The sequence below is a fragment of the Erinaceus europaeus genome, chromosome 11 (genome assembly GCF_950295315.1).
Source record: "Erinaceus europaeus chromosome 11, mEriEur2.1, whole genome shotgun sequence".
NCBI lineage: Eukaryota > Metazoa > Chordata > Mammalia > Eulipotyphla > Erinaceidae > Erinaceus > Erinaceus europaeus.
This window is the reverse complement of record NC_080172.1, coordinates 68329966-68342877: the sequence shown is the minus strand read 5'-3', so window position 1 is coordinate 68342877 and position 12912 is coordinate 68329966. Positions and strand designations below refer to the sequence as shown.

General features: G+C 44.2%; 1 protein-coding gene across 2 annotated transcripts in view; it reads left to right on the top strand.

The window, feature by feature from the left end:
* The window catches only part of ELAPOR1 (endosome-lysosome associated apoptosis and autophagy regulator 1), a 100996-nt gene that overhangs the window by 54453 nt on the left and 33631 nt on the right, over nucleotides 1-12912 (top strand). For both annotated transcript variants that reach the window (XM_060201962.1, XM_007529321.3), the window contains exons 3-4: nucleotides 1527-1719; nucleotides 12557-12704. In XM_060201962.1, the coding sequence (XP_060057945.1) occupies nucleotides 1527-1719; nucleotides 12557-12704 (341 nt within the window). The remainder of the gene's footprint in view (nucleotides 1-1526; nucleotides 1720-12556; nucleotides 12705-12912) is intronic.

The following is a 12912-nucleotide window of genomic DNA, read 5'->3' as shown; positions in this document are numbered from 1 at the left end:
GAAAGGTCTAGAGTGGGAGGTTAATCAGAAAGCTTGATGGGAGTGGGGGTGGAGGTGGGGGACTGAGGGCAACTTTGAATGCCAGGTAGCAAGCTGAACACCATCATAAAAAGGGAATGCCTGATGATTTTTCCAAAAAAAAAATATATATATATATATAGAAATCAGCATTTAAAAAAGATACAATTGACCACAGGATAGGCAAAAAAAAATGAGAAATAGAGAACAGGTTAGGAGAACATTACAATAGTCGAGCCAGCAGGTACAGTGGCTGTGGAACAGAAAAGAAGAGAATGAGACGAGAGACCCAAGATTAGTAATTCAAGGTCGATGAGTGTGGCGTCATCAGAAAAGACCATGGTGTCCTTTTTCCTGAAGCACTTACAGAATGGCCGAGACAATTCTAGAACACCACTGTCTGGGACAGGCCCAAAGTCTAGCAGTAAACAAGAACCATGAGAGTCCTAATTTAAAAAATAATAATGATAGCTTTTTTTTTTTTTAATTACTAGAACTTCGTCACTCCAGGTCAACTTTTTCAGATATAGAGAGAGACCATAGCACCAAAGTTTCTCCTAGAGCCATGGGAGCTAGGGCTTGAACCTAGGTCTTGAGCATGGCTAAGTAGGCTGGCAATAATAGCCTTTTTGAGGTACAATTTACAGATAATAAATTCCCCCCTTTCTGTGATATTCTTTAGAATATTCACTGAATTGCATGACCATCACCACTCTCTAATCTCAGAATATTTTCAACATCCCCTGCCCCAAAGAAAAACTGTGGTTGGGCTGGGGAGATAGCATGATGGTTATGCAAATAGATTCTCAGATCTGAGGCACCAGAGGTCCCAGGTTTAATCCCCAGCACCACCATAAACCAGAGTTGAGCAATGCTCTGGTGACAAAAAATAAATAAATAAATAAATAAATAAATAAATAAATAAATAAATAAATAAAAATAAAGGAAGAAAGGAAGGAAGAGTAAAGAAAAAACACTGTGTTGGGAGTCAGGCAGTAGCACATCTGGTTAATTGCATGTGAAGTGCAAGGACCGTCATAAGGACCCTGGTTCGAGCCCTGGGCTCCCTGCCTACAGGTCTGCAGGTGTCTATCTTTCTCTCCCCCTCTCTGTCTTCCCCTCCTCTCTCCATTTCTCTCTGTCCTATCCAACAATGACGACATCAGTAACAACAACAATAACTACAACAATAAAACAATGGCAACAAAAGGGGAAAAAAAAAAAAGAAGAAACACTGTGATACTGTGGCTATTAGTATTCTCTCCTCAAGCTGCTTCCCCAAACCCCTGCACCCACAAGTCTTTCTATGTCTGTGGATTGGTCTATTTTGAATATTCCATGTGAATGGGACCCTGCAAGACCTGCCACTTCCAGTCTCAGTGAGCTGACCCCCCTAGTTTCTCCCTTCAGTGCCTTCCTTTAGCACACCCACACCCACCTGCTTCTCCCTGGGGGACCCTGGGGGACAGTGTGACCTCACCACCCAACCTCTCTCCTCTGTGTTTCAGCCTTCTCTTGCAAAGCCGGGGAGTATCTGGACATGAAGGACCAGTCGTGTAAGCCCTGTGCTGAGGGCCGCTACTCCCTAGGCACAGGCATCCGGTTTGACGAGTGGGATGAGCTGCCCCATGGCTTTGCCAGCCTCTCCACCAACATGGAGATTGAGGACAACACTGCTGAGTCCACTGAGAACTGCACAGCGTGAGTGCTTGAGCAGGGGCTGCAGGGGACTTTCACCAGCCTCCTCTGCTGCTCCTTAGGCCAGGGGCTAGGGGGTGTGCTGAGGAGAAGGGGAAGTGGCCAGGGTGAGATCTGGAACAGGTTCCCACACACCTGTTAGGCACCACATCCACCTCAGGCCACTGACCAAAACTTACCAGGGGCAAAGAGGCATTTGAGAGGTGAAAAACATGGGAAACTAGAAGTGGTCACGGTGGGCAATCTATTTGAAACAAAGCCCAGTTTATTTCTACCATGGAGCTTGGATCTGCTGATCAGTATCCTCAGGTTGATAGTAGGACAGTGTGTAAAATGCTGGCTTTCGTGTGCATTTGTAAAGCTGGCCCTGTGAACCAGAGTTTCTAACAGTACGGACTGAGAAGGACGAGAGCTCTAGTCATTGGTGGTGAGATCTTCCAAGCTTCTTGAAATCCAGGAGGTCAGAAATTCTTTCAGCAAAGGAGAGCTTTCCAGCAGCTAGAAAGCTTAACCCAGGTGAGCTGTCATGGCCATTTCTTTGGACATTGACTTCTGGGAATAGGGATTAAATATTGTGCCTCACTGTGTGAGGCTCAAATGTTCTTTCTTTTTTTTCTGCCAGCGTTTTCACTGTGGCTTTGTGCCTGTATGATTCCACTGCTCTTTGCAGATGCTGTATATATATGCGTATGTATATGTATATAGAGAGAGGATAAGAGACAAAGAGTAGAGAGAGACAGAGAGAGGAGGAGAGACATTACAACACCACTCCACTGCTCATCAAACTTCTCTGCATGGTGTCCCCATGTGGTGGCTGGGGGTTCAAACCTAGGCCCATGACCACAGTAAGGTATATATTCTTCTGAGTGAACTGCCTCCTGGTCCCCATATATACCTTTTTCTATTTTTTTAAGTTTTTTTTAAAAATTATTTTATTTACTATTGGATAGAGATAGAGAGAAATTGAGAGGGGGAGCTGGGTGGTGGCACACCTGGTTGAGTGCACATGTTACAGTTCAAAGGATACAGGTTCGAGTCCCTAGTCCTCACCTATAGGGGGAAAGCTTTGCGAGTGGTAAAGCAGTGCTACAGGTGTCTCTCTGTCTCTCTCCCTCTGTTACCCTCTTCCCTCTTGATTTCTGGCTGTCTCTATTCAATAAATAAAGATGATACAAAATAAAAATTTAAAAAAGAGAGAGAAATTTTTTTTTATTTAAATTTTTAATTTAAGAAAGGATTAGTGAACAAAAGCATAAGGTAGGAGGGGTACAACTCCACACAATTCCCACCACCCAATCCCCATAACCCACCCTCTCCCATGATAGCCTTCCCATTCTCTAGCCCTCTGGGAGCATGGACCCAGGGTCGTTGAGGGTTGCAGAAGGTAGAGGGTCTGGCTTCTGTAATTGCTTCCCCGCTGAACATGGGCATTGACTGGTCGGTCCATACTCCCAGTCTGCCAAGAGAGAGAAATTTTTTAAAAAAATTTAAAAAAAGGAGAGAAAAGTTGAAAGAGGAGGGGGTAAAGAGAAGGGAGACAGAGAGACACCTACATCCCTGCTTCACCACTCCTGAAGCTTTCCCCCTACAGGTGGGAGCCAGGGGCTTAAACCTGGGTCCTTGAACACTGTAGTGTGTGCACTTAATCAGGTGTGCTACCGCCTGGCCCCCATATGCCATTTTCTATAACCCTTTGAAATAAGTGTTGTATCAATTTCATGGGTAAGGAAACAAAGGCTTAATGTGGTTAAATGACTTGTCCTTTGTTGCCCAGCTCACAAGGGGTGAAACTGTATTCAAACACAGTTCCAAGCTTTCAACTGCTCCATGTGATATTTTAGTGTGTGAGTCCTAAGGAGGAAAAGTAGGGTGGAGTACACAAATATAAGAAGACAGCCGTCCACTGCTATCTGTTAAATATTGACATTGGATATAGGAGAGAAGTCAATAAATATTCCTATATTCAAGCAGTCAGAGGGCTAAAAGAGACATAATAACTGCATTACACATAGAGTTTGAAAACTGCAAGCTGCATCTCCCACCCCTGTACTTAAACCCCCCTAGAATTACCACATCTGTGCTAGGCTGCAGGCATTTAATAGTCCAGTTTTAACAGGATTTCAGAGTTCAGGTTTATGTGTGCAATTATTAGCAAGACAGCGTCAGCAGTAGAGATAAGACTAGAGAGGACTAAAGCTGGAGGGAGAAAGTGTATGTTAAGACAAACGGTCCTCATTCAAGTTCTAATGGAGAATAGACTGGACCCCAGACAAGTTGTATGCCTGGCTCACTCAATCAATTCCTCCCAGTGCAAAGAAGGGGCTTCTCTCTCTGGGGATCTCGCCAAGAGCCTAGCAGTCATTATCTCACAGCAAGGCAGGATGTGGGCAGATTAATACCAGCTTGTATTTACACTACTCACACTGCTCTAGGGGCTAGGTTTTGAGACCCAGAGTGGCATCCCAAGACATCCCAGGGAGGGGTAAAAGATGCTTCTTCTCTGTCCTGTGCATCCCAAGGAGGGGGGGAGGAGAGGTTGGTTCGCTGGTTCTCTCACTCTCTCCCAAAAAGGAAATATTTGAGCTGGATCCAGGATGCTGCATGTCTGGTTTTTCACCTCTACTGTGCTTTGACCCGATTCCATGCCCACAACCCCCAGCCTAAGCAGAGCTGGTGCCACTGCCTCTCTGCCCTGCCTCTAGGGCCTCCCTCCCATTTCATCAGTGGCTTCCACCCACAGCTAGCCTGCTATTTTCCTCCTTCCCCTTCCCCTCCCCCTCTCTTTCCTCCTCCTTTTCTCCCCTTCCTCTCTCTTTCTCTGTGCTTTTATTATATTTATTTATTTATTGGGTAGAGATAGCCAGAGGGGGCCTGGCAGTGGCATACCAGGTTAAGCACACATAGTGTGAAGTGCAAGGAGCTGGACAAGGATCCTAGTTCTAGCCTGCCAGTTCCCCATCTGTAGGCGTCTCTTCACAAGTGGTGAAACAGGTCTGCAGGTAATGGCCTGCAGGAGCAGTGAATTCATAATGCCAGCACTGAGCCCCAACGATAGCCTTGGAGTCAAAAAAAAAATAGATTGAGCAAGAGAGAGACAGCCAGAAATTGAGAGGAATGGGAAGATAGGGAGAGAAACAGAGACACCTACAGCCCTGCTTCACCACTTGTGAAGGTTTCCCCCTGCAGGTGGGGACTAGGGGCTTAAACCCATGTCCTTGTGCACTGTAATGTGTGTGCTCAACCAGGTGCACCACTACCTGGTCCCTCCTCCTCCCCCTCCCCTTCTCCCTTCTCCTCCTTTCAGTGCTGGGAATCAAGCCCAAGGTCTTATACATGCAAAGCACATACCCTACAACTCAGCTATCCAACCAAAATATTTTCCTGATCAGAAATCATGGATTCTCTGGATTCCTATTTCTCTGGAGTAAATCTGGTGCCTTGCCATAAGTTTCAGGGTAGTGCCCAGTCTGCCCTCTGGCATCAGTTCATTCCTCCAGTTTCATTCAAGTAGCTTCCCTCTTATACCCTCTGCTCCAACCACACTGACTACAACATTCCTCCTCTCTTAGGTCTCTGTCTTCTCTGTTTGTGCCACGGGCCTTTCTCTTCTGTGAGTCTACCACACCTGGGCCAAATTAGTCATCCTTTAAAAAATTTTTGACAAAGAAAGAAAGAGACAGATGTAAGGAGGTAGACATCATAGAACTGCCACACCATCTGTGGAGCTTCTCCTGGTGCTTTAGTACTTCCATATGGTGCTAGGGCTTGAACCCAGGAACTGGCTGTTGGCTAGGCATGGACCTCAACTCACTGAGCTATCTTCAAGTCCTTGAGTCTCTCTCTCTCTCTGCTTGGTTACTGGTGATGCTCCATATTGGCACCATGACTCTGCCATTCCCAGAGGCCATTTTCTTTCTTCTTCCAACCATCTTTCTTTCCATCCTTCTTTCCTTCCGTCCTTTGTTTCTTTCTCTTTCTTTTTTAAATATTTATTTATTCCCTTTTGTTGCCTTTGTTGTTTTTCATTGTTGTAGTTGTTATTGTTATTGATGTCATTGTTAGATAGGACAGAAAGAAATGGAGAGTGGAGGGGAAGACAGAGAGAGAAAGATAGACACTTGCAGACCTGCTTCACCACTTGTGAAGTGACTCCCTTGCAGGTGGGGAGCAGGGGGCTCGAACCGGGATTCTTATGCCCACCCTTGTGTTTTGGTGCTTAACCTGCTGTGCTACCACCAGACTCCCTTTCTCTCTCTTTCTAACAGAGACAAAGAGAAATAGGGAATGAAGAGAGACAGGGTGGTGAGGGAAGGAGAAAGAACCCTACAGCACTGCTCCACTGCATGTGAAGCTTCTCCCATGCAAGTGGGGACTGGGGCTTGAACTGGGGTCCTCACACATGATAATATGTGTGCACCACTGCACGGCTCAAGGTCTCTGTCTCACTGCTACTTCTACCTTTTATTCCATAGACTCCCATCATGTTTTCTTTATCTCCATATAGCACTATTACAACTATTATGACATGATTAGTTGTGTAATTAATTAGGTTTATAGATTCTCAGCTGCAAGTAGGATGCCAGTCCTAAGAGAGTGGGGATCAGGCCTGCCTTGTCCTTGGCTGTGTCTCCATTATCTGACACCTGGCACAAAGCAGAGATGAAGCAAATCACTGGGAACAAAGCAGGCTGACTGCGAGGCATGCCTAAGGCAGGATGCTGAGCCTTTGAGGGTGCACCCTTGGCTCTTGGGTAGATGTTCTGGGACTAACGTGCCCCCAAACAGCCTTGAGATCAGAGGCTGAGTTAAGCAAAAGGGAACAGGAGTGCCCCCAAACAGCCTTGAGATCAGAGGCTGAGTTAAGCAAAAGGGAACAGGAGTAAAGAGTGAGCAACAGAAAGAATGTTGGGTGCTGACAGAGAAGAACAGGAGCCCCAGCTGGGAAGGTAAAACAAGAATGAGAACAGAGACACAAGCATTAAAAGGGTCTCACATATTGGGAACTTTCAGGGTTTTCTTCTTCAGATTCCTCAGAACTTTCAGCTTCTTCTTTGGGCAAGTTTTCTAATTACTTCTGTGCTTCGGTTTTCTTTAAGTTATTTTTTTAAATTTATTTTACTTAATTTGATAGGACAGAAAGAAATTGAGAGAGAATTGGGGGTAGGGAGGGAGGGAAGGAGGGAGAGAAACAGAGACACTTGCAGCACTGTTTTTACCACTTGTGAAGTGTTCCTCCTGCGGGTGGGGACTGGGGGCTTTAACCCTATGTCCTTGCACCTGGTAATGTGCACTTAACCAGGTTCTCCACCCCCAACTCCTTAGATTTCTCATCTTAAAAAAAAAAAAAAAAGTCAAAACACTTTTTACTAGAAGAGAAATAAATGTCTTTAAAGTTATGGTAAGAAGTAAGTGAGATGACAGGTTGGAAGTTTAGAGGAGTGCCTGGAAACCAGAACTCAAGCATGTTAGTATTGAACAAGAAATGATCTTCAACAGGGACAGCTCTGACAAAAGCCAGCATTGTGCTGTATTTTGCAAGTGGAACCCACTTACAGAATGCTTTTAATTATTTATCTGACTTCAGGAGTGATTTATAACTGATACAGTGCAGCACTTTGGCAGTGAGTGCACACACTTTGAAGAGCTTGTGGCATGAGAGATGCACATTTCTGTAACCCAGCAATCCTACACCCATGCACTTCCACTCTGACGTGTGTATAAGGACACAGGAGTAAGAGTGTTCCAAACAAAGTATATGTAGTCACAGACATTGGGGCCAGGTGGTGGCACACCTGGTTGAGTGCACGTTACAGTGAACAAGGACCCAGATTTGAACACCCAGTTCCCACCTGTATGGGGAAGCTTCACAAGTGGTGAAAACAGTGCTATAAATGTCTCTCTGTCTCTCCCTCTCTATCACCTCCTTCCCTCTTGATTTCTGGCTGTCTCTGTCTAATAAATAAATAAATACCAAAAAAAAACTTATAGTAGCAAACATCTGGAGATGATTTAAATGCCCATCATAAGAGATTGCATAAGTAGGGGGTTGGGCAGTAGCACAGCAGGTTAAGCGCACATGGTGCCAAGTTCAAGGACCAGCATAAGGATCCTGGTTCAAGCCCCCAGTTCCCCACCTGCAGGGAAGTCGCTTCACAAGCAGTGAAGTCGCTTCACAAGCAGTGAAGCGGGTCTTTAGGTGTTTATCTTTCTCTCCCCTTCTCTGTCTTCCCCTCCTCTCACGATTTATCTCTGTCCTATCCAACAACAATGGCATCAATAAGAACAACAGTAGTAACCAAAACAACAATAAAAACAACAAAGGCCACAAAAGGGGAAAAATTAGTCTCCAGGAGCAGTGGATTCGTGGTGCAGGCACTGAGCCCCAGCAATAACTCTGGAGTCAATAAAAAAAAAAAGATATTGCATAAATAAATATAGAATCATGCAAAGGCATAATACACTCTAGTGAAGTAAAAAAATGAAAGACAAACTATGTGAATGAATGTGGGTCAATCCTATAATCATTTTATTGAAGTAAAAGCAAAGTCCATATTCCCATATTCCCAGAGGGATAAAGAACAGAGAACCTTCCAATGAAGGGGATGGGATATAGAACTCTGGTGGTGGGAATTGTATGGAATTGTACCCCTCTTATCCCACAATCTTATCAATCATTATTAAATCACTAATATAAAATACAGATTTGAGAACATATAAGCATATAATTTCCATGAAGATTTAAGACATGCAAATTGAGGGTCAGGTAGTGCTACACCTAGTTGAGCACACACATTATAATGCACAATGACACGGGTTCAAATCCCTGGTCCCCACTTGCAGGGGCAAGCTTCACAAGTGGTGAAACAGGGCTTCAGGTATCTCTCTGTCTCTCACTACCTCTCCCCCCCAATTCCTCTCTATGTCTATCCAATAATAAATAAGGAAATATATTAAAAAATAAATAACTAAAACATGCAAAGCATTATCATGTAGTATATTACAGGATACATAGAAAAGGTCCTGGAATGATATCTAATCCAATATCATCTCACTATAATGGGCCACTATGTGGGTTTACACTGGATAAAATGATGTTATTCAAGGACCTACTTTTGTTATAAGTTGTTTTGTTTAAAGTAACAGTCTCCCAAGAACCCGTCAATGATTTTATTCAAGGACTTTATTAATTAGTAAAAGCTAATGACTTGCACATGGTGATGTAACCCACCAAATTCAGGAAAGTGGTTACTTGGCAATGGAGAAAGGAGTGTGTGATAGAAAGGGGACTGAACATAGCTAGGGGTGCACCATGGTTTCTGCTATAAACAACACACCATTTAATGAAGGGGGTATGGGGCCAGGTGATAGCACACCCACTTGAGTCTACACACTACCTTGTTCAAGGACACAGGTTTTAGTCTCTAGACCCAACCTGCAGGGAGAAAGCTTCTTGAGCAGTAAAGCAGGTCTGCAGATGTCTTTTTTTTCTCTCCCTTCTATCTCATATTGCCCTCTCAATTTCTGTCTGTCCTGTCACATAAAAGGAAAGGTGGTGGGGCAGGGGGGAATGGAGTAGTGGATTTGTTGAGCCCCATCAATAACCATGGTGGCAATTAAAAAAAAAAAAAAAGACAAAATGTCATGAAGAGGATACAATCTAAGAAATATGTCCTTAGATGATTTTCTTGTTGTACCGATCTAAATTTAGAGTAGATGAAAGTACTTATTTATTAATAAGAGGAGAGCGAGAACTAGAGCATCACTCTGGCAGTGCAGTACCAGGGATAAAACTTGGGGCCTCAGAGCCTGACTGTTAGTCCATGTGGTTGAACATATACATTACCATGCGCAAGAGCCCAGGTTGGAGCCCTTACTCCCCACCTACAGGGAGAAACTCCAGCAGATTTGCATGTGTCTACCTTTCTCCCTCCCTACCTCCCCCTCCCCTCTCAATTTCTCATTGTCCTACCAAGTAAAATTTAAAAATAAAAAAAAAGGGGAAAAAAAGTTGCTGGGAGCAGTGTATTGCCCCAGCAATAACCCTGGTGGCAGTAAAAAGCAACGCAAAGCAAACAAACAAAAAGTCGGACCCCTGTGCCTGTAAGTCCGGCACTGGTTACTGTGCAACTTCTAAAACCACTAGCAGGAGGGTTGGTGTTTTTTTTTGGTTGGTTTTTTGTTTGTTTTTGTTTATAAAATGGAAATATTGACAAGATTGTGAGATACATTTCTTTTTTTTAAATATTTTATTTATTTATTTTAATGAGAGTTATAGAGAGAGGGAAGAGAGACCAGAGCACTGCTCAGCTCTGGCTTATGGTGGTGCTGGGGATTAAACCTGGGACCTTGGAGCCTCAGGCATGAGAGTCTCTTTGCATAACCATTATGCTATCTCCCCAGCCCTGTGAGATACATTTCTATACAATGCCCACCACCAGAACTCCGTATCCCCTCCCCTCCCTTGAAAGCTTTCCTATTCTTTTTTTTAAAAAACTTTTATTTTTTAAATTTTTTTATTTTAATTTATTTATAAAAAGGAAACACTGACCCCTCTGGGAGTATGGACCCAGGATTATTGTGGGGTGCAGAAGGTGGAAGGTCTGGCTTCCATAATTGCTTCTCTGCTGAACATGGGTGTTGGCAGGTCAATTCATAATCCCAGCCTGTTTCTGTCTTTCCCTAGTGGGGCATGAATCTGGGGAGGTGAGGCTCCAGGACATATTGGTGGGGTCATCTGCCCAGGGAAGTCAGGTTGGCATCATGGTGGCACCTGGAACCTGGTGGCTGAAAAACAGTTCTTTTTCAACACTAGGCATAGGAATTTTGGAGTCACCATCTTATACACTGTCCAGTGTTGATCAAAATGTTGTTATGGGTATATGAAGTGTTATTGTATTTCATTATGATGATGATGATGATGATGATGATGATGATGACGATGACCATTCTACTCTCGCCGCTTTTTGTTTTTTCTTTTATTTGATAGAAACCAAGAAAATATGAGAGGGGAGCGGGAGACATACACACAGATAGATAGATAGATAGATAGATAGATAGATAGATAGATAGATAGATAGATACTTGCAGCACTGCTTCACTACTTGTGAAGTTTCCTATAGGCGGAGACTAGGGACTTGAACTACAGCTTTTGCACATGGCAAGATGTGGACTCAACTGGATGTGCCATCTCCCAGTCTGTTACTGTACTTCTTAAGCTGAGTGGTGGATCTTAAATGTTTCATAAAGTATGTTTGTAAATTATTTTAAAAATTATTTATTTATTTATTTACATGAAAGAAAGAACCAGAGCATCACTCTGGCACATGAGATACTGGGCATGGAACTTAGGATCTTATGTTTTTAAGTCTAATAATTTGTAGCCATTGTGCCATCTTCTATCTGCCATAGTATATTGAAATGAAACAAAGTAGAACTGTGGTTATGAGAAGAGAAAATGGCACTGAGGGACACCCATAGAGGACATAGGTAAAGGAGTCCAGGAGGAGTTGGGTGATTTTTATTCTATGACGTTAGCAGGAATTAAGCCAAGGAAGGGTTGAAGGAGGTTGCTTTAGGAAGAGGGTTCAGTGTGTGAGAAAATTTGACAGAGGAAAGGAATTCAGTGGAGGTGAAGTAGAGTGCTTGGAGAAGGGATTTGTACTTTGTTCTGTGAGTCGTAGTGGGTGGGGGCAGGGGCTTTCAGCAGGAAAACAGCCTATTCTGAGCTCTGAACTAGAGCCTCTCTCCAGCCACAGCATGGAGAGGACATTGGAGGAGGCCGGACTGGGTACTGGAGTTGTGGGGCAGAGCGGGGTGGAGATCTGGTTCACGGTTTGGTGGAGAGGAGCAGGAGGAGTCCTTGGGAAGGATGCACAGGATATATTGCAAAGTAAAATGATGTAACCAAATGGATTGTCTCAGGGTTCCTCTGTTCTTTCCCCTTTCTATAATATATATATATATATATATATATATATATATATATATATATATGAGGCCAACTTATGCACAGTATGTAAAAGTGAATCAGATTACATGGACTTCTGAGTCTTGAACCATAATGGCATCTACTGACTTTCCCCAGCAGCCCTAGAGTGAAGGAAATCTGAGTTTGAACCTAAGTTCTGCCAGATGAGGGCTGTATGATCTTGGGCTAAGTAGTCACCAGACCTCAGACCTAGTCTATCAGATGAAATGACAAAAAAAAAGAAAAGAAAAAGAGGAAAGAGGAAGAAAGGAAGGGAGGGAGAAAGGGAGGGGGCAGTGGGGGAGGGAGGAAGGAAGGAAGGGTGAAAGAAAGGAAAGAAGGAAGGAAAGCACTCCCCTTAAATATAGAAAGAAATTGTGAGGTCAAGATGACAAGAGACAGCATAATGGTTCTGCAAAAGGAATTTCATGCCTGAGGCTCTGAGGTCCCCAGTTCAGTCCCCAACACCACCATAGCCAGAGCTGAGCAGGGCTCCGATCTCTCTCCCTGTATCTCTCTCTCTCTCTGTCACATTCAAATAAAATATACTTTTAAAATACCACGAAGCTAAAAACACATTGTTCAGTACCTAGGCGGTAGCAAGCAACCAATAAATGTAAGTCACTGCCCACCTTTCCTGCCTTCTGCCTGCTGGAGCACTGGGAATGATGGGGTAGCACACCTGCTTCTATTCTTCTTGGTGGCTGTACCCCAGGTTCCTCAACCTGGGGCTTTTGCTTCCCTGAGCATTTTCAGGTCTGAGCTCCTGCTGGTGAATTACAAATCCAGTTCCCCAGGGACCTAGCAGGAAGGCCTGGTCATCACACAAAGTTGGGGCCCCTGTTGGTGAACTTGACCCCTGTCCCCTCCCAGGTCCAAGTGGGTTCCTCGGGGCGACTACATCTCCTCCAACACAGACGAATGCACAGCCACGCTCATGTATGCTGTCAACCTGAAGCAATCGGGCACCGTCAACTTTGAGTACTACTACCCTGACTCCAGCATCATCTTTGAGTTTTTTGTAAGCCCTGACCAAGGGGGGTGGGGGTGGGAGATAGGGACTTTCTGAGGTTCAGATGAATTTGCCATATCACAAATGTTTTCCTGCTTAGAGAGTTTCTTTTCCCTCTGGAAACAACAGTAGGCACAGTGAACTGAGCTTTCCAGAATGGAGGAGAAAGACAGAAATTAAAGGACTCTGGGGGGGGTGGGGGGAGTCGGGTGGTAGC